General features: G+C 48.6%; 1 protein-coding gene across 1 annotated transcript; it reads right to left on the bottom strand.

Annotated features, from left to right (window-relative positions):
• Window positions 1-19,536: 19,536 nt before the first annotated feature.
• LOC128727694 (alcohol dehydrogenase [acceptor]-like) lies at window positions 19,537-21,480 on the bottom strand. Its single transcript, XM_053821633.1, has 2 exons — window positions 20,637-21,480; window positions 19,537-20,567 (listed from the first exon to the last, which is right to left on the bottom strand). The coding sequence occupies exons 1-2, from the start codon at window positions 21,478-21,480 to the stop codon at window positions 19,537-19,539; spliced, it is 1,875 nt and encodes a 624-aa protein (XP_053677608.1).
• Between the last annotated feature and the right edge of the window lie 212 nt (window positions 21,481-21,692).

The raw sequence follows: 21,692 nt of genomic DNA, 5'->3' as shown, positions 1-21,692 counted from the left end.
TGTCGGGGCTGGAGTTATGATCATCGGCGATTTATTTCGTATTAAAATATGAAAATTGCCCCGGCAGGAGGTCCACGGCTGCCGGAAACAATTTCCAGACAAACGGCAACCCTTAGTGGGGCACGAGGATTAGGCGCACCCGCCGAGGACGACTTCCGAGATACCCCCGGGCGACGGCGGTTGTTTGCTTTGCGGATGAGTTAGCGACCTGAAGCGACCCCAACGAGTTCGACGACGGACGGTTTCTGCGGGAGTTATTACTGAAGGGAGTGCATATCTGCCGGATTTCCGGTGATTATTCAGCCGGGATAGCGATCTATTTTTCATCAAATCAGAGCTTCATCTCGGGATGGAGGAGTTTATTGGTGCAAGCAAATGTTTGGGTGGATGGAAAACACAATAAGAAATCGATGCCATCCAGGCGGAAAGATACGGTATATATATTCGTTCTCCCATCGATGGATTTTGGAAGAACAAAGCGCTTCTTGCGTACGACTTAGCAAGAATCGAAGTTTCTCCGGTCAGGATCATTCATCGAGAAAAGTTTTGCTGCTGCTCCTTACGCCAGGGGCATTGCAAGAAGCGATTTTTGGTTCCATTTAGCGGCTCCGAGGGAATTTTATTTCGCATCGTTGTTTTTGATGACCGATTGTTTGCGCTTGCTCATACAAGCGCGAGGGTCATCGAACACAAGATTTGCAAGGACTAGCAATCGTGTAATTTATAACACTATTTTTCTCAAATTGGAACATATCATTCCGATGCATTAATGTGTAGCCTCAATGATCGAAAGATTAAACCCATGACATTCAGTTGGAATGTTGTAAAAAATTCAGTATAGTTTTCTATAAAGTTCTCTTTTTCATCCAACGTGTTGTTGCATCCATTATTGACCATAACACCGCAGATCTCAGATTGCAACCCCGTGGTCTCTGGGGAACGGTGGAAACCTCGACAAAATTAGATCACCCCTCGAATGCGCTTCCTGCCCCGCAATTGGAAGACGCGACCAGGACACTTGAGAAGAAAAATTTCTCCCACCCTTCGCGACGCACAATTTTGCTTGAGTGCCGCTGCCACTCGAGCCACTTGAAGTGGACCATCTCGAGGGCCATCGAAGGGCGTTGATTAAAGATTCATACATTAAATTAATGAGCATTGTAACGATTTATTTGACATTCTGCACGACGGCTCGATGACGACGATTATACGTTACGAAGCGACGATTCATGTCCACTTGGTCGATTATGTCGATTTGATGGATTGAGGGCACGCACTTGTGTGAAATAGTGCCATTGTACTGGTGGGGCAAGTGTTCCATCAACAGTAGCACTGCACCCAGGTCTGGAACGGCAGGTTCGACACCACCTTACGGAAGCCTACCCATGTGTCGCTGGGCAGCGGTCCTAAAAACGCCCTGCAAGATCAACAAAAAAGTTTTTCCATGGCTGAATCATCACGTTACGGAAACACAGGCGAAACGTAAAACGAGACGATGTCCCAAACTGTCCCTTTTCATATCAATTTTTAGTAAAAACAAATAAAAACACGAACCGGAATCCATAATTTATAAGTTTATCTCCGTCATCCTCCATTCATGATGCCGGTTCGTCATCGAAGCACATACGGTGCTTGTTCTTCGTTTCAGGAATTACGGGAGGATGCAGAAGGAGACAAATAACGAACAGAGGTAAGCCAACAAACAGACGCTGGTAATAGAAAAATGTAAACTCCATGTCCTGCCTTCGTGTGCGTGTGCGTGTGTGTGTGTGAGTGGCGTTTTGGGAAAGGACAAGTGTTTCAATCCCGTCCACGCTTGGCAGCAGCAATCACGGGACCGAAACCATGGGCCCAGGCTCGACGAGGGAGCGTATGGACGTCTCATAAATTATGTGACGTTTCGGTTCCTGCCGGCATCGCTGCATGCACACGCACGCATTCCAACCGAAAAAGGATGCATCCTCGGAGACAGGACTCGCTGGGTTGCGCCATTTGCACAGCGTAGGCCAGGTTGGTTTATCCTTTCATCCCACTCCAGGTAGACGCATGCCTAGCGCAAGGATTCGCCTGAGAGCGAGATAAATAAACGATAATGACAAATGAAGGTCCGGGCAGAGGCCTCACGCAATGTGGCGTCGGTCGGAGGCGCCGTTGTCAACATTATGAGCTGATAAAAGTTTAATTTATATGGCGCTTCCCGGGACACGGCTCCACCGGAGCCCGGACGCAGCGACATCATAAAAATATAATATTCCGCATTTACGTTGCTCACCATCCGACCAAAGTCGTTTACCGGCCAAGATTCATGATCATCAAATTAAGGTTTTTTTTTTATTTTAAACCCCCGATCCATCACGGGTCACAACATGCTGACGGCGACGTCTTGGGCCGTATGTTCCATCTTATCGATGCGGTCTCGCGATCGCATGGCGCTTCGTCATCTCGAGCGAGCATTGTTGCCGCCATGTCGATTGTTTTGTCTAGTTAGGAATGTGAAAAATTGGCCCAGCACAGAAAAAAACACACACGACCTCCCGGGCCATATATTTGACAAGCAGCAGCGAACGTTCAAATTTCATTATTCACGGTGCCGGTGTTGCTTGTTTTAGCCCGAGGTAATGACCCAAGGACCCTGCCGAAACGAGGGATGTTTTGCGCGTCATGACAGATGTGATTTATGCGCGTGTTGTCATAAACACAATGGAATCGATACAGTGCGTCCTGCTAGGGATGGTGCTTGTGCGCTCGGGTCCTCCCCTCGTCAACTCAGGCTGGCAGGAAAACGCCGGTCCCCTCGCGCGAAACAATGGCAAGTGTGAAAAAATCGCTTCCGGACGCCCGGACGAAGTAATATCAACATTAAAACTAACAAGCGTATCGTGGCAGTGTCCGACACGGCTTGCAGTGGAAAAATCCCGTGGAAAGAATATGTTTTATTAATTTGTGCAAGTTGTTGTCACCACCCGGAGGGTTCTTTCGAGCCGGAAAACTCACCACGCAGGGCGAGAAAGAGAGAGAAAAGTCACACCAGCGGAACCCACTTACGCTGCCGGGCCAGATGGAAGGGGCCGATCCGTCCGGCGGGTCGATGGGTGCATAAAAAATAAATGTGTGAATTATGTATGCCCAGAGGGATTGTCACTTTGCGTCCTGCGCGGCCCAGGCCCTTTTCACTGTGCCGCTAGAGGCACCATTCGCCGGGCAGAAATCCGTTTTTGATAAAGTAAGTGACTAATCTGAGTCGTGAAGGTCGGGCTGCTCGGAGGGCGCCCAAATCCTTCGAGACATTTAATGCCACGCTCGCTGGGCCCTGGAGTGTAAGTAAATAAATCCGCTCCCGCGCCCGTCGGCGGAGATGACAAATTCTGCCCGACCCGGGAAAATTGGAAAATAAACTTAAAATGCGTGTCTAAATAATCGTCGGGTGTGGAAATTGAATCAGCCGCTTAGGGTCGGGCGCACATTTTAATAAAGTCATAATCGGCTCCGATCCTGGCTCTGGTTTTAAAGGGCTGCCTGCTCGCAGCGCGATATGCACGCGGTACATGCCTTGTTACGTTACTTAACACCGCGATATGACGATAATGGCACCTTGACTTGTTGATTAAATTTAATTCATACAGATGTTCGCCGGGTCCGAAGGGAATTTGCACCCGAAACTATGTGCCCGTGACGCCCGGGGGCCGGGAATGCCTTCGGGAAGGACCCATTTTGCTCGCATACCTCGTGTCCTGGCCTCGTGTCAGCATTGAGCAGCGTTTGAATGGTCTCGAATGGAAGGGTTTCCACCCACTTTCCTTAGCACCCACCAAAGGTGATCATGGCCGCGATCGAGCTTCTCTGGTCGCGTGGAAGATGAAGATGACTCAAACATTTTCCCGTTTGAATCGAAATCAATTTCAAAATTGAAATTCCATTCGATTCTACGTCGCTGCACCCAACGCCCTATCCTTTCCCAGTCTCCACCCACGTGGCAACTGTTCGATTTCTGCACCAGCGGGCGTACCTTGAGGGCTTCGAGCGCGCCTCGTTCGGTGAGTTATTTTCAAAAACACCGAAAATTCCGATAATAAATAACTTCCAATAACTTTGCCTGGGAATTCCGCATCCGTTCCGTTTTGCCATTTGCCGCTGGCCCTTTGCGTACCTTCTTCCGCCACCAACCAAGCAGCCATGGTCATCTTCGCCGGATACAGCTAGAAACCGTTCCACTTTACAGAAGCGAAACTATGAAGTGGAAATTCGATTGGAAAGTATTTTTTCCACTGCTCGGTCGTCCCCCTACACCACTCCACCGTACCCAAACGGCCACCTTCGACCGTAAATCAGAGCCAACCGCCAGCTTCTTTGTGTTCGGTGCTCCCGGTGCAGCGTTTCTTCGTCGACTTTACAAAAGTGCTTCTGCACCCGCACGGCACGATGGATTCGGAGCCATATTTCATCCTCTTGCGGTCCCCAGGATAGTAGACCCTCGGGACGCCCCGGGCTTCGGCCGAATGTGCCCGTGTCCGAGCGGAAGAACACACACCCGATGGTCAGCGGTGAATTGTGAACCGATTGGAAAGTTTCGTCCTGGGCCCGCGCCGGAAAAACCTGGGCGGCCACCGGCGGGCTAGTCGGTAATGTCCGGCGGGATTTCGAGTGAATAAAATATTTATTGACTCCTCCAGCCTCCCATTCCGGTGAGTCGGTGTCCTTTTTCTGCCCCCAAACGCTCCAGGATATTGTTCCATTGTGAGTGCTTTCTCAGAACCACCGCTCGATGGAAAGGAAATAAATGAAGCAAGCGAAAAATAACACACTCCTTGGAAAATCCATTTTGTTACCGTTCGAAACGAGGAAAATGAATCCAAGTCTCCCAAATTGGGAGGTTATAATACACATTTTCATATGTAACAGTCCGAATCCTGTTTGGGTGTACGTGTGCGTGTGTGTCGACAAAAGGACGCGCAAAAGAACAGAACCCCAACGGCCAAGTGCGAAATGGGAGCCCCAAAAAGATATCGTAGTAAATCACGTCATACAACGGCGCATCCTTATGACGGAGAAAATGGTCAGTTTTCGCTACACAATGGGTTCGCTCGATGGGGAAAAGGACGACATGGGTTCTGAACGGCCATGCTGTGCTCGTTCGCCGCTTGACCATCTCGAGACGTGATATTCGCTAAAGTATGTATTAAATTTATCACAATCGTCTTGTCTCGCTCGGGTCCTTTCACGCAGGAAGCGAAGGCCACTCTTTCCTGCTGATGCGCTTGGAAAACACACACATGCTCGCGCGCGCGCGCTCTTTGCGGCAAACAGGAATGGAAGGAGGATTCGCTTACGTTGGGTTCATCGTTTTCCCCCAACGATCCAACTGACCAGTGCCTTCTTCGATGGTGTCCAAGGTATCACTAATACTAGTACAGTGTATCCTTGTACGCCGGACAAACGCCACTTGCCGTCGCTCTCTCTCTCTCTCACACACACACACACACACACACACAATCACCTACGAGTCCTGTGCGTTTGCTGTAGGTGATAGCTTGACCCAACGGAGCATCCGTGTCTTACGCTTTGGTGTAGCCAGCGTCCAAACCATCAATGGGAGGTAACGTGGAACGTGCCCCGGCGTATGGCGTCCCTTTCCGGTGCCGTCGGTCCGTTCCCGGACGCCTGTACCCTTCTCAGGGCATAGATAGAAGTGAATGCTTTAGCACAACCCAAGCAACGGCCATAGTGGAATGGAGCACCTTCCCACCATACAGTACGTACTGATTACTGATGGGCTTTTTCCGGCTGCTAGGCAACCGGATGAAATGTAATCTATGATGAAGTGGCATAGATGCTCTTTTGGCAGAAATTAGGGGCACTTTTTAAAATACTTAGATATACTTAGACAATTATATGCAACATGATATGGATTGATTAATTTGATCATAAATTCGATTAAACAAGATATCACAACAACAACACTTTTATTCTCAAAAAAAATTTTTGAAAAAACTTCTAGGATGTGATCTACCTAATTTTTTATACCATTTGGTCCTTTGCGTTTCGAAAGTCGACTTAATATCCTCGTATACGTAGGGTCAACAAGGAACGTTTAGTCCTGCCATAGTCCTTTTGCGAGGCTGAGCCGAATCCCTCGCTACGGCTATCCAGGGGACCACGGTTCGTTTGGCTGCCGTAAACGATAAAGAGGATGCATCCCACAGTAAGAGAGCAAAACCGTTTGGCCACATTCGTCCTTTATTCTTTTTATCGTTTTCATTCATATGGTCAGATTCAGCGATTAACTACCCCGTGAGAGGATACGCCAGGGGTGGGTGCAAGCGATAAATTGCAAACTCAACTGTACAGAAAATCATAAATTCCTACCAATTTTGTATGTTGGAGGTCCTTTTTGGCTTATTTTTATCCTTGCTGGTGCGATAAGGGGCTAGTAACAGCAGTGGGTTTACATTTTTCATTTCGCATTTTTTGCGAACAGCGTTGCTGTGTATCGTTCGGAATAAATAGCTCAACCGTTTGTGATGATGAATTGCCACTCATTCCCGAGAATACCCAATCGCTGAGAGGGTTTTTTTTGTACACCTGCATTCTCTTCATATCCCAACGGTGAATGATTTGCGAGGCCATCAAATATGATGTATACACAGCAAGCAGCTACACGTCAAAGCTCGCCATGACTCTTTTCCTCTTGGATGATGGAACAAGATTGCTTTAGAAAATGTCGCTGTTAGCCCGCTCGTTCACAATTGGATTATGCTACGTTAGGTCAATATCATCCACCCCACGCATGGATACGCATCTTCAAAGGTAGCTTGGTCTTTCATGTCAATTCGCAAAATGTGTGCACCACCTCGCAGAATGCGGAATTCAACGTAATCTTTTTCCACATACCAGTACGATCGCGAATGATTAGAGAAGTAGTTGAAATTGTTATTCTGGGGAATTTTGACCTCACCAACACCCTCCTCCACAACTCGCTCCACACACTCGCTGTCGAATGCACGCTTTCTAAGCGCAACCCAGCGGCATCTGGACAAATGCATCAAAAACACATCCATACGACTGCGGATTACACATCGACGGATATCGGAAATATCTGCTGAAATCTATACATACAATACATTCAATCACTCGTACAATCCCCGCCCTCTTCTCCCGGTGGGAGTCCTCATTCCGCCTCAAACCTCGCAAATTCAATAAGCGAACACGCTGATGGACGAATTGCATTTAATCTCGTTCAATTAAATTTAGTTTTGCTACCGATGTGTTTGTTTGTGTTCTTTTTTTCCCCACCCCATTCGGCCCATACCTCTCCATTGCTCTCACGCCCGCTCTATGCTCGCGCAGCATGAAAATATGTGTTTGTTTGTGATCATACATTAATCTGCTTTCCATTTGCAATGTTGTCGTACGCCCCACACGCGGTTCCCAGGAGCATCGGTTGCTCCTTCCATCGGGCAGCGTGCGCTAGTTTCACAACCAGATTGACAGCACCCTGATCGATATTCAATGATACGGTGGGGTTCCGTTTTTGTTTTGAATTTATTTAAATCAATCAAAATAAATTCCTTTCCACCATCCATCCCGGCGCCCCCTTTGGGGAGCCTCACATCAGGCAAAGGATTGTTTTCATGGCATACAGCCCTTGGGCATGGTTGCACAGTTGTGATCAATTCTAGGCATCTAATAAAATGGAAACAACATTGAACTCAGGTGGACGCACGTTTGTTGCACTACCCTCTTGCTGTTGCTAGTTCCAAGCCCACCGAAACTTCTACTCGTTTACATGTACATGGGTTCACGCGAGTTCCCTTGTGTTCCTCTATTAACCAGCCCATCACAAAATTGTTACGTCAAATGAATCGCAACAGAGTGCGCAACACCGTAGCACTGCGATGGTCCGGAAGCCGTCGACTGGGGGCACATTAATGGCAGCTCGATCCCGGCGACCCCTAGGCTCAGCAATCGTTGGGTTTTCGGTCGGTTCTAATCACTTGCGCTTTAATGAGTATCGCAAATGGACCAATCGATGGGCCGACGCCGGTGGCACATGTTCCATTTTGCTACGTAAACGTTGCTGCGCTCAAATTTAAGTTTAAATGGTTGTCTTTGACGCAAAGTTTTACACAAAAGATGCCCTTCCCGTGTGGTTGTGACCTACGGTGTGTGTGGTGCTAAGCCTGAGCTAGCTCGCAATAAATCACCGGCTTGCCATGGGGAATCGAAAAGGAGTCGACAGTGACATTTATGGCCAACTAGCAGCATTTTTCGCTGCAAACTCTGGGCTAATGCCTGTGGACCCTATTCGTTGCCCTCCTGAACTCCTCCCCAGCCACTGAAGCTCGCTTCTGCGGCAACTTCCCAGCTCCGGTGATTGTTATTATTAGACAAAAGCCCCCAGCACGCGCCCGGAAGAATTTTTCACCAAAATTATTATAAATCTGTCAAAAAGAAAGTCACCCCCGTTTCAATACGCCTGTTCCGGCTAGCTGTAAGAAGAGGGATGCAGAGTTTCCCTTGCAGTGCGTTGATGAGTTTCTCGAAGCGTTCTCGGGAGTTCTTGGAATCGCTAGCGTTCGGAAGGAAATACGAAAAATGAGGCATTGATAATGGTAAATGAAAACCAAATTTTCATATCACATTCGTTCATACAGTCATGGTTGTAATGGCATTCCTGTAACACAAACCTGGAGTTCAAGAATTCCCCTCCCGAGCTGTGATAGGCGTAGAACAATCAATCGAACGATTAACCAAGAGAACGGGAGCAATTTTACAATGGGTCTGCAAGCCAAAGCGGAATGACTTACGCGAGTAATGTGATCTTCCCCGAGTATTATTTTTCCTCATATCCCTCTGGCCCGTCAGCGGGCTGGCCCTTTGGCGTACGTCGCACAGCTGTTCCGACTGTGCATCAATAAATCGTCTGCTATTTTTAAATGCATCCTCATTTAAGGCTTTCACTGGCACTTGCGCTCCCTTTCTCTCCCAATATTCAGGTCGGCTGTCCAAACAAAACCTACCGCCAGCGGTCTCGGGTCGCCGAATCCGAGTGACGCTTTCTAAAGTAGCGTACAAAATTATTATTGGTTTTTAATTTTTGCTTATTTTTAGGAAACCAGTACCCACCGCAAATGGCCCCGCAGTTGGAGGAATGTCCCGTCCAGCCACGGGGTCACAGACCCAAACAAGATGCTCCTGCGTGATGGAATTCCACCGCGGGCAGCGATTGGTGCGGGAAGAAAACGCTACATCCCAGAGCGTTTATGGAAGTCACAGAATCCTATTAGATCCCTGCCAGACCAAAAAGGGAACCAGGGAGCGCGATGGCTGTAGAAAGTGTCAGGAATGAAATTCCAAATATTTCTAAATTATGTGTTATCGCGTGGCGTGAGGGCATCGCGGCGTTAATATCTTCATTTTCGGGAAAACGTGTCGTCGTCATCGCCATCCCCATCGCCGTGGCTTTCCGAGTGGTCTTTAAATGCTCTTTAGCTCTCACCGAGTAGTACTATTAGTTTTCCACCAAATGGGAAAATCCTCAGCGTTGCACGAGTGGCAGCATTTAGAGTACGCGAGCATAATCATGCATGTTCTGGGAGAACGCGGCACAGACTGATGGAGCGGCCATTGCTCGATTCCGAATCCGATTTCCCTGTGCAATATGTGAATCACCACACAAAATGTCCTTCGTTCGACGATGATTTTGATTTCCCTTCACCCTGGTGGGCAGCCGTTTCGGAACGACTTGTTTGAATTTGGCTAAAGGCGGCTCAGACCGGTCGCGTTCTGGCGTACAAAAATAAAAACTTTCCCCCGCGACACACGCCAGGGTTCGTGATAGTGGTACGCTGGGATTGAACGGTGGAAATGGGGAGAAAAGCCGGGCGAAAGGGGCGCTTGTTTATGTATTTACGGTCGCCTGACAGATTGTTTTCGGGCTGGAAATGGAAATCACCGCCTGCTGGGTTGGAAAATTGTTCAACGCAACCGTCACCTCAACGAGCCTCGACGGAAGGAATCCCCATTTGATGACAGGCTGACAACGGTTGGCCCACTATCCGATGGATTTTCCCTGTAATAACAGCCGTTCGGGCGGCCATGCGATGGAGGAATGCCATCCGAATCCTCAAACCTTCACGTAGCTTGCGGCAATCCGATTTTGTCACGCACCTACGGTCAAGATGGGCCCCGGGATCAATCCTGCCCATCAATAAATGCTCATAATTTAGCACCGGCGCTCGTTGGGGTTGAGTTTAAGCGGTTAACATTCCTCTGCAGTTGGCTTCGCGGGAATGTTTGTATCATTGGAACTAATTTTCCGACTCACACGCCTTCGAACAAGGCCCGACTCTAATTTGGGAAAATACAATGTCGACCCGTTCGTTTAATAGTGCAATAATTTTGAACAAATAATGGAAGCAGCCATAACCCATGGGTGGGTTGTCTCAGATAAGACTCAGCCCTGTTAGCTCGGCGTGGTCTTCAGAATTTTCCCGGGGCCAGAAGTAGAAAAAGAACCATCCCAAATTCTCCATTTTGACTTTTTTATCAGCATCCAACGCGTTCGCTTCACCCACACGTCGAAGAACACGCCGTCGGTAGTCCGAAAACCACCCCAAATAAAAAGCACCCCGAGCAAACCACATTCGCACTTGAGCATCGCGCTGGCAAAAACGGGGAGACGTCATAACTTCATATGCCGTTGAATAAACACACGCACACCAGCGCAGTCGGATGCACGAGAGAGCGAGAGGCATCGTCGGCCCACGATCCTGCCAGACCGACAGCCGCTCCTGGGGGCGCGGAAATCCTGGCCTCGGAAACGGAAAACGCCCGGAAGCGAAGGGAAAAACACACCACCCCACTTGCGCACTTCGCAAAGCGCAACAAATTTTCATCATATTCAATAAAATTCTCCTGTTCCCTCGGCTTCTTCTGCGTCGTTGCACCTCTCTCTGCTTCGTCCCTTCCCTCCTCCATCCCTCTCCCACTCTTTTCCGTGCAGGAGCGAAAAGGACGAGTCAGCAACGGGAATTTCGCGTCGTCGTGGCCGGCTGGAAGGACTCTCCCGCCGCAGAAAAGATGGTGGTTAGAAATCGTGACGACACGCGTGCGCCTGCGCCGGAATGTGATTTATGTTTTTCATATATGCTGTTCCGTTTCCGATTCGGCAGACCCTTCGGGACGGTACGACGGGCCGCGAGAGGGAGATTTTATGGATACATTTCTTTCGAGCGTTCGCTTCTCGGCGGCTCGCTGGCCGAGGGCAAGGTCCTGGCGCACGGTCGCAGGATAGTTATTATATTTGTACATTGGTTCCTCTGTCCGGGTGCCCCTGCGAGTCCACGGAGTCCCAGAGTGGGAGGGCGCCCGGGAAATGATTTGGCGAGTGTGTGTCTGTTATAGCGGGAACGGATGCTTTTTCCGTTCTTTTGGCCACCTCGCTTACGGTGCACATAGAAGTCCGACCGCTCATTTCGGTCGTGGTCGTAAGAATTCCTTTTCGCTTCCTTTACCACCCCAAATGGCGTGTGTTTGTGGTGGAGCACATGGCGTGTGTATATATGCGAACGTGGGCGCCCAGCTGAGTAGCTGAGACGATTCACCTGGCCAGACCAGGGCGCTTTGTTGGCGTCCATCGAAGGTCCTTGCTGTACTGGTGGGAACATAAACATTGCTGAATAGTCAACAATTTGACGGCTGCCCAACCAACCATCCTGACCTTCCCTGGGAGATCGACATCCTAAACCACAGCCGAAGACGCGCCTGGCATGAGCCGTGTCATTTGGACGCCAAAGCATACCCGTCATATCTCGGAATGCTTACGAGAGCAATCTCTCGGGCGGGCATTTTCGCCATCGAGACCACCACCAGCTCGAGAGAAAGAGCAGTCGTTCTTTGGACGAGAAATTGCATCGACATTTTTCTCCCGAGCGGCACGCCGTTGTGTGAGTTCGGGATGCAGGTGTGTAGGTGGAATGAATTTCGCTTCCTTTGGGGGCACTTATGTACCGAAAGGTATAAAATATGATATGATATAATAGTTTAGACACGCCTCTGAGCGGAATATTACATGACCCCGCAGCGGAGGACGGTGGGGTCCGCTTTCGTTAAGATAATAAAGTGAGATGCGAAAGATGAGCCTGCGGGATCCTTAAGCGGGAGGTCTGAGGAAACAGGCATATCCTCGCTGGTAATAGCGTTGCTGCCGCCAGAGAGTGACAGAGTCCAAGGGTGAGCAAGATGAGAACGAAAACAGCATTACATTTGACACATTTCCACTTTGTTCAAATTGGGATCGCAGTTTATGCTGTCATAAAGCTGGAAGAAATGCTATGAGACAGAGCTAAAGCGCTATATGTTTACAGATGTGAGACGTTTTAAAAAATTCACCAAAGAAAATCGATCCTATTTCTTTCCTTATCTCACTCAATTTAGATGCTCAAAGTTTAACACACTGAACTGATACTTTGAAAAAAAACTGAACAACAAAAGTTTTTTTGCACGCTGTGTAAAACCACAAAAGTAATTGATAAACTTTGCAAGCTTTTTTCCACGAGTTGATCCCCTCTTCACGTGCCATGCTGTAGCAAACCGTAGCCCAAGGGGTTTTCCATTTCAACCATACGAAAAACCTTCTGAATACGAACACGCGGAGAGTCCTATAATCCGCGATAAGCGACACATATGGAAAAAAACGGCAGCTTTCCATATTATGAAAGCAAATTCTCGTGCATGCTCACTCGAATCGACTCTCGGTTCGATTAAAAACGGGTGGAGGGAAATTGATGGAAGAACTTTTATTTTGCAATCGATTTAAACGACACAAAAACCGTTAAGGTGTGTCGCTGTAAAGCGCCAGCTATTTACAATGTTGCTACCTCGAGCGATTTGCACACAGAAAAACTGTTTCGTCAACTATTTTCACGCAATCAATACAACTGAAAGACAAGTTCGGCCCGGAAAAATGTAAATTAATTTAAACAAGGTATCCTTTTTTCTTTCCAATCAGCTCCGGCAAGCATCCCCTTCAGGTCGTAAATGAAAATAGTCCGATGCACTTTATGGTTCCATTTGGGAACGAGCTGCAAATGGTAGCCAACATGCAGTGTAAAGGAGGCTAACACGTAGCTCTATATATTGTTCAACATCTGCCACCCGCCCGAGGTCCGCCCATAAAGCCATAAAAAGTAAAGACGAAAAACGATCACACCTCAGAGCGCGGCGCTGCTGACATCGAACCATCAAAAGTTTCAAATTTTACGACTTTTCTCCAAGCAACCAGCTGTCAGCGGCCAAGCGCCGAGCGGATGGAAAATCTTTCCGGCCTAAAGAGCGTCACAAAATTGACTAATAGACACCCGGTTAAATATCCATAAATCTATTTCCGACCTCCTCGCCGCCCGGGGTCGGAAATGGAAAACATTCGAGGTCTCGTGGGGCGTTTCGTGATCGCGGATTCGTTACCAACGCGCGCAGGCCAACGCGATCGACCTTCTTGCCAGAAAACTAAAAACAAATAAAATCGGGCTTCTCGTCGGTGACGGGGGCGAGCGATGTGTCACCCTTTACAGTGCGAGTTTACGAAATGAAATATCGCTCCTCATAAAAGCCGACACCGTGTCGGGATGCTGTGCGGAAAAATGAGTCGAAGAAAATTAGTCCGATGATGGCTGCTGATGAAAACAATAATCCATCCGTTCGTGTTCCGTTTCTGCTCGGTTTTCACACCGTGGACGATATGCTTTGTTGGCGTGGAGCGTTAGTGGCAACATGAGATAAAACGAAACAACCAAAACATATAGCTTACCCGGGCCGAGGATCGGGTCCGGATGTCATGTCGGTGCCACCGTGTCACGCCATGGCGCGGTTGCCAAGGAGACGCCTTCAGACGAGGGATTTCCGAGGGCACCAGCGGTACTCACAGAGCTAATCCAATCGATTATTATTATGACTTTCTTAATTTACATCTTAAGCTGGAACCCTTTCAGTTGCTCCGTCGGTATGACAACCCGTCCGTTCTAAACGTTCACTCGTTCGGTCGTACCGCCAATGAGCAGGGGCACAAAAACGATCGAAAACGCAACGAACGTGGTCTCTGCCCCACCGTCTGCGCGGGACTTTTCCGTGCGTGTTCGGATGCGTGTAAGGCTGTCACGCATGACAGCTGAATATCATCAATCATAACACCAAAGATGTTTTGCCGCACGAGGGCAACCCAATGGGCGATCAAATGGGACCCGATGCCGAGGATCGCGACGCTAAACGATTTAATAGAACCTCTTAACGATCGACTGATGGAGTATCCGGGAGTGGGGATGGAAAATGATGTTGATAATTATGTTGCGTGTCGAAACATTCACGGCGTGCGCTATGAAAACGCGTGTCGTGGCATGTTTTTTATTAGCCTCATTTACTCACTGCCGGCGCGAGCAATATTTGTTTACCAACCCAGTAGGCCATGACTAGTGCGCGTTGTGCTAATGTCGGGCATATTTCATCGCAACATAATTCGCCGGGAAAAAGGCATCTTGCCATGTAACAGCCGCATTTCAGTGCAACAAAGACGCATTGATCGAAGGGGGAGAATCATTTACCTTCTTTTTTCATTTGCTCTGTACCACCTCCATTTGCGTTTCCTGGTTTCCTCGGTTCCTTCGCGTTGCCCCATTAGCGACAGTTATGGCATTTTATAATAATCGAAAGTCGACACCGGGACGAAAGCAGCAATAGCGTGGAGCGAAGTATAAATACGCTCCTTTCAGTTCCCGCTCGCTGCTGGTAATCGTAACCGCTCCCAGCGGATTTTCCTCGGTCACCGGGAAAACGTGCACTTTCCCGTATGCTTCCCTGCGTCCGATCGTCTCCCTCTCTCGTGCTATTATTAGAGAAGAACGAGAAGAAGCATAGATCCCAGCCGGGACCCAGACACAATGCACATGCCGCCGTCCACCCGAGCGCAGACACCATATGCTGCGTCGCCGCGCGGTTGTGGGTATATTGTTTACTATTTTTGATTTAGTAACACACTCCCGGCGTCCGCGTTAGAGCCGACGTCGCTCATATGTGTCATTTTGACGTCCGCGACGGCACCGCTCGCCGCAGTGAACCATGTGCGTTGGGAAGCGTGGCCACGCGTCACGCGTCGGGCAATTTTCACTGGGTTTTCCACCCCGAGGGCAGCACTCTGACAGGGGGTCGTCGACGATTTGTCCTCGTGGCACCGCGTCTACGCGCTCTCGAGAAGGTGCGTTGAGAGCAGACGCAGAAGAGAAGGCAAGACAGAGTGGAAAATGCGTATAAACAATAACAAAACACGGCTTGCCACTCCGCTCCAGCTGTCAAATAATTCACCCACTTTGAAGAGCAATTTTGGGGTTTCAGCTTGAGGTCAAGGAACAAGAGGCTCCCTTTGGAAGGAGCCGCGACAACAACCGCGAAAGGTTAACCAGTAAGGTTAACATTCTTTCTCGGTTACTCCGATGTCAGGCTAAAGTCCGCCAAATCAAGATCTTCTTCGCCTGGGGATGGGCCTCGGATGAGGCGTTTTCCTTCACCCTTTTCCACGATGGACCACTCTTCGAGTAGGCAAGTTTGAATGGTGACTTCTGTTCAATCCGATCCCTGGTAACAGGAGCCTTCAATTATCTCATCGCAAAAGGCCCATCTTTGTGTGCAGGCAAATTTCATTGGACTAGAAAATGATTACCGAATTAAATACACTCGCATGGTCCGAAAAGACATAGGCATTGTAAAACAAAGGGTGCAAATGTTCATGTTTCGAGCCAGATCCCTTTGTTTCATGGCACATACGCCTCCACGTAAAGACTGCGAAACGAAGTAGGGACAGCTCTATAGAAAGCCAATGCGGCACAAATGTTCAGTGCCCTTTTCCAGACGGAGTCTTTAAAAGAATTGATAATTGCCGGAAGCACTTGGAAACCTTCTTTCGTCTCGAATATAAGTTTTACGAAGCCCCCAGGGGAAAATCGTACACTTCCCCCTACAAAGGAAAACGCATCCATCCGCTCCAAAATTTAAAACGCTCCGTTGCTAAATTATCAATAAAACGATCACGACTTAACGAGTTGACGTGTGAATGGAACGCTGGCAGCCCTTTCCGTCGTGTGCTTGTGTAGCTTGTAAGTGCGTGCTTAGCTGCATTATTAACACTCGAACGGTTATTCGCACGCCCCAAAGCTCATGTGAAAGCGTCTTTTTTTATCACCCGTGCCATCAAATTGCAATAATGCATAATTAAAATCTTCATAATTTGCTGGCAGTCGAGAATTCGACACCGTTTTGTTCGTTTTGCTCCCATCGAGATAACGAACGTGTAGACATTGTTTGTAGGTAATTAAATAGCATTTCTCCTGCATATGATTATCTCTTCCAAATCAATTATGTTTATTCAACCCCACGTCCATGTATCTAGATCACGGTGTAGTTTTGATTGGCCTTGGTTTTGTTTCTAACAACGAAATGTGTCATGAGCTTAGAAGGCAAGTTTTCCGGCTCCAGCAGAAATTACTGACGCAGCTTGTCACTGTCTTGCTGCTCATCCTGTAATATTAACTGTGACATGTTTCGGCTAGCCAAATTTACGCTTTGGCGTCTACCGAAGCCTGTTAAATGTCCGTCTGAGTTTTGTATTTCAAATATAATTATACATTTTACGCCAGTCATTTCTGTTCGGATGGTGCATCTCTGTGCCTCCCAGCGTTTGATATGATAATGATTTTATAATATTTATAATAACGGTTGACGGTTTCAAAAGCGTACGAAAACGAAAGTGGTGATCATTTTTGCCAGCACGTGATTGCCGCGATCCTCGTTCGCATGGTTCTCTCTCCTCCAGACGGATAGCGCTAGAAGGGATTCTGTTTGGTGCGTCTCGCAGCGCTGTATGCCAATGGTGCTTCAAGGACGCTCCATTCAGGCAGTTGGGCACCGGAATCAGCCGAAGGGTACGCCAAGAAAGTCGACTCCGGTTTTTGTTTCCGTTTTTGACTGATCAAATGCACAAAGCGTCCAGCAAAGTGTAGCGGCATGAGAACGAAATGAGAAGCCTTCGAAGCGAACCTGTAACGGGGCGAGCTCGCAGCTACCTTGCACTGCCGGATGCACTCGCCTACTGAAAACGGCTGAGAACACAAATTTTGGCGCACATTATTTTGTCAGCTCTGAAAAAGCAAACAGCCGTAACCGATCGCCTGCTAGGCCCCGGCTGAGAGAAGAAACTTTTCGCAAAAAGCACTTTGAATGTAATAATTAAAGTGTCGTCTTCGTAAGAATAAAACTTATCCCATTTCGACAGGGCCACCGGCGTCCTCCTGGAGACCAGCATGAGCAGCAAAGTTTTCGCCAGCAGAACTGCAGCAAAATTTTAATTTCATGCTTGTTGACTGCACATGCCGCTACCGTTCTGGCCAACGGAACTGGCCTGAAGTTTACCACGATGCCTCGCAAAATTGCACCCGAAACCGGAGCGAAAATGAACATGCATAAATTTCTTCTCGCAAGTGATAAGATTAATTTCTTTACCCGTCACACCTAATCGGGCTAAAGTTCCACCTCTTTTCTGGCATGAAAGCGCTCGTTCCTTGCCACTTGCCTTTGACCGTTCATCGTTTTCCTCCCCAAACTTCTCGAGATTGACAGAAGGAAATGTCTTCCAAACTCTAATACCAGTCGCTAGGTAACTTTGATCACATGGGATGTGATTTATAAAGAAAGATCGTGGTTACATTTTGAGTGTTCCAATGGATTTTTGTGTTTGATTTTTAGCAAAAAAAAACTACCGTTTATTGGGCTCTTTGAAGAAGCAAGACACTGTGCTAGAAACTCAGATATTGTGCTGTTTTCTTTTTAACGATTCTTTTATGGTACCTATTGCAGATAATTTACAGCAGATATTCCAAGCAGATTCCAACAGAGTAAAACTCTCACGACCCTTGGATTGTGGTCACACGATTCCAGGCGTCAACCATCCGGCATGTTCGTGGAAATCCTCAAATTTAATTACCGAACTTTTAGCGTTAGTTCATAACGTATCGAAGAGATTTCACCCAGTGCCACTTCCATTGGGCAATGGATCCATTAGCAATGTGAGAAACTCCGTTATCAAGGTTTTCCCACCGTAAGGTCACGTCACAAGCCGACCCTACCAATCGCCCAATCGTCCGTATCCATCTTGGCCGTTTTTCAGCGGTGATCACTTTATCCGATGGATCCGAGCCAGCCAGGCATCAGTATTGGGTAGTTATGTTATTGGGTTTTTACTATTGTCCCACCAGCCCGCCCTTCACTATTCTCCACTAGGATAACATTTTTTTTCGCTGTAACACCTTCCAAAAACCCCACCGTTGGCTGCTTCAGCGTGATCGTTGAGCAACTACTTCGCCGCGAACGATCGCATCGACTCCACTGTAATATTAGATTCCAATAAAAATCGCATCAATGCCGATAATCTCGTCAAACCGGGGCTTCAAAGCACGATAGTTCCTCAAAATAATTAAGTTCCTTTCCGGGCAAGCCGGCCGGCCGGTCGTCCGTTCCCAGCGACGATGGCTTTCCTTCCTTAAACGGTGGGAACGTTACTCAACGCGCGGTTTGATTGACGATTGTCACACACGTCGGAGCAGTTGGCCGTCAAGCAGGCCATCGGTTTATTTGTTCTCATGGGAGCTTTTGAATATATTAGCTAATAAATTTCGTCAAGCGACGAACCTTCTCCTATGATTTCTTCATACCGTGCATACCTCTTCACGAACTGGCCCCCAGGAAGAGCAGCGAAAAGCCAATGAAGAACGGGGAAGCGCTTTTTTGATATTCTCTTAGCGTTTCCGAAACGTCAAGCGCTTCAACACCTCGCTGGATTTGTCCACCCCATTCGTCCCCGTCCCTCAGCCTATCATTCACTTTCTTCTCTTTATTTTGTTTTGTCCCTCTACAGTCCTCCGGCTGCGTATGCGGCTGTGACTGGAATGAGGGATTCGATAAATTTCCCGTTTATAAGAAAAATCATAAAAACGGACGTTCCTGACTACAAATGGAACGCCCCAATACCGTTCGCGGCGTTGATCCACCGAACGATCCAACACACAATTGAGCCACGGCATGAAATGTGTGAGACATGGCGAAACGAGGCTCCCATACGCTGACCTTCAGACTCGCGAATTGGGGACAATTTCGGTGGCCTCAGGGCATATGACATTCTCAATGGAGTGAACGTAGGCAATTTAGAATTCACGTTCTCATCGGTGATCCCAACTGTACCTTTTTTGTTTTATTTGTTACCAGCAGCATTTGAACCGTTTTTTTTTTTGCTTTTTGATAGGATTCGTTTCGGACATTCATGGGAATCAGCATGCCAGTAGAGCACCGGTCGAGGAGGAATAAATTTTATTGCGAAACTCACTAATAAACGCGAACACATTGCAAGGTTATGCGCGTCAGTCTACGACAATATCCTAATCTGTATTCAACCCAAACACCACCATCCACCCAACACCACATGCATTCTGGCGGTGCACCAGCTCAAAACCTAACCCTATTATCTTCCTTAATCATATCGGCAGCTTTCTCGCCTATCAGATAGCTCATGGCGTTGGTGTGAGCGCTCGGTGGTTCCGGAATGATGCCCACATCGACCACGCGTAGTCGCCCGATGCCTCGTACACGCAATCTAGGATCGACGACCGCATCCGGATCTCCGGGAGGACCCATACGGCAGGTTGCCACCTGATGCTGGAACGTAGTCGTCAGGACACGCACATGACAGCGCCAGTAGTCGTCCGAATTAAACGTCAGATGTTCGCATCCTGGCACTGGCCGCGTGTACTGCTCGATGCCCATACGCTGCAGTGGTCCCGCTTGCGCAATACGCAGTACTTCTTTGATAGAATACAACAACGCCTCCACATCACGGTCGTCCTCAAAGTATTGATACTGGAAGACGGGGTGGTGGAACGGATTGCGCGATTTCAACTCAACGCGACCGACGGTGTGCGTCTTAAGGAGCATCGGAAGGAACATGAAGTTGCGCGTGCCGACAAGCGGATCGAAGTAATCGCGCACGAGCGCATCAGGCAGATTGTAGGCGACACGTGTTCCGTACGACGAGTCAAAGCTGAGCGAGGTGAACGATTGCATTACCTCTACGTCGGGCATACCTGGGTCTGGGTTGGAAGCGACGGGTGACTTCACGTACAGCAGGCTCTCGATCGAGTTCGTCGTCAACGGACCGGTTCCGTTGCGGAAGCGCAATATCTCGTCCAGTGTGACAACCTGCTCTAGACTGAGCAAGTTTCGCTCCGCGTGAGAGACATTCTGCACGATGAAGATCGGTCCAAACAATCCCCCGTGCTCGTACACTCGACGACCCACTGGAAGATCCTGTACCAGCGGGATACCGTGCTCTTTCAGGTGGGCCGCTGGCCCTACCCCTGAGTTCATGAGCAATTTTGGAGTTTCAAAAGCTCCAGCTGATAGAATCAACTCTCTTCGGGCCCTAACCGTGTGGTAGCGCTTGTTCTTCGTGAACCGGACACCGCGTGCCTCTGTCTTATCTAAATGGATTGAGAGCGTTGGTCAAAAACGAGATCAAAAGAGCCCCGCTCTATCACCATGTGCCTTACCTTCATTGAAGAGGACCTCTGTGGCCCAAGATCGAGTCGAAATGTGCAGATTCGGACGATCCTTTATATCCTTCAGGTAGGAGTTTCCCCCCGTCACTCGGTGTCCGTCCTTGGAGAGTGCCTGCAAGAATGACACTCCCAGATCTCCACCCGCGTTGTAGTCCAGATACGGATAACCAGCTTCCTGAGCACTTGCAACAAACGCCTTGGAGACTTCCGATCGAAACGGACAATCTTCCACGGACACACGTCCTTGCTTCCCGTGGGCGCCATTATCGTCAAAGCCCTTTATGTTGGCCCGTTCGATCTTCTTGTAGTACGGAAGAACTTCATCCCAGCTCCAACCTTCCATGCCAGCTCGAGCCCAGTTGTCGAAATCACGTCGGTTTCCACGGGTAAAGATGATGTTGTTGATGATCGATGATCCTCCCACGCCTCGACCGTGGGTCCAGCTACACTTGCGTTCTTTCAGCCCGAGACATCCGTACTTCTGTGGTTTCGTGAAGTACCCGAAGCTATAACCCGACCCCATCAACATCGGACCAAGCATGGCCGGGTCCGAAAAGGCAGGTCGTTCACCTACACCGATTTCCAGCAACAACACCGACACTGACGGATCCTCCGTTAGCCGATTGGCCAGCACACATCCTGCAGGACCCGCACCAACGATCACGTAATCGTACGTCTGGCGTAGCTGAGGATTTCCATAGTCTATGTCATTCACGTCTGCCAGCAACCCGGCTAGATTCTTGAGCATTGTTTTATCTAGAAATGCTGCACAAATCCACGAACTGAAATGCAGCGTCAGAGCCACCCATAGTAACTGTGACACCTTTTCACCCATTGCACAACCGTGGATCAGTTTGTTCAACTACACTTCAATTGTTTGCGGCGCTCCTCTTCACGATCTTCACTGCAGAATAGCTGAAACTGTTCTGATCCCTGCAAAACTGGGCTTAAGAACGGAATATAGCGTCACCTAAACCGGTTACTCTGCCTCAAGAACCAGTTGAGAACACCGTTCATGAGATACCCGTTCTGCTGTTCTACTTCTTG

Source organism: Anopheles nili, chromosome 3 (genome assembly GCF_943737925.1).
Source record: "Anopheles nili chromosome 3, idAnoNiliSN_F5_01, whole genome shotgun sequence".
In the NCBI taxonomy this organism is placed as follows: domain Eukaryota; kingdom Metazoa; phylum Arthropoda; class Insecta; order Diptera; family Culicidae; genus Anopheles; species Anopheles nili.
The sequence above is the reverse complement of the archived record's forward strand: the minus strand, read 5'-3'. Positions and strand labels throughout refer to the sequence as shown.

Bases quoted from the DNA above. Each gene is read 5' to 3' on its own strand.
- LOC128727694 (XM_053821633.1), bottom strand. From the start codon at position 21,480: ATGGGTGAAAAGGTGTCACAGTTACTATGGGTGGCTCTGACGCTGCAT. The intron at 20,568-20,636 runs GTAAGGCACATG...CAATCCATTTAG, and splicing joins AGAGGTCCTCTTCAATGAAG to ATAAGACAGAGGCACGCGGT.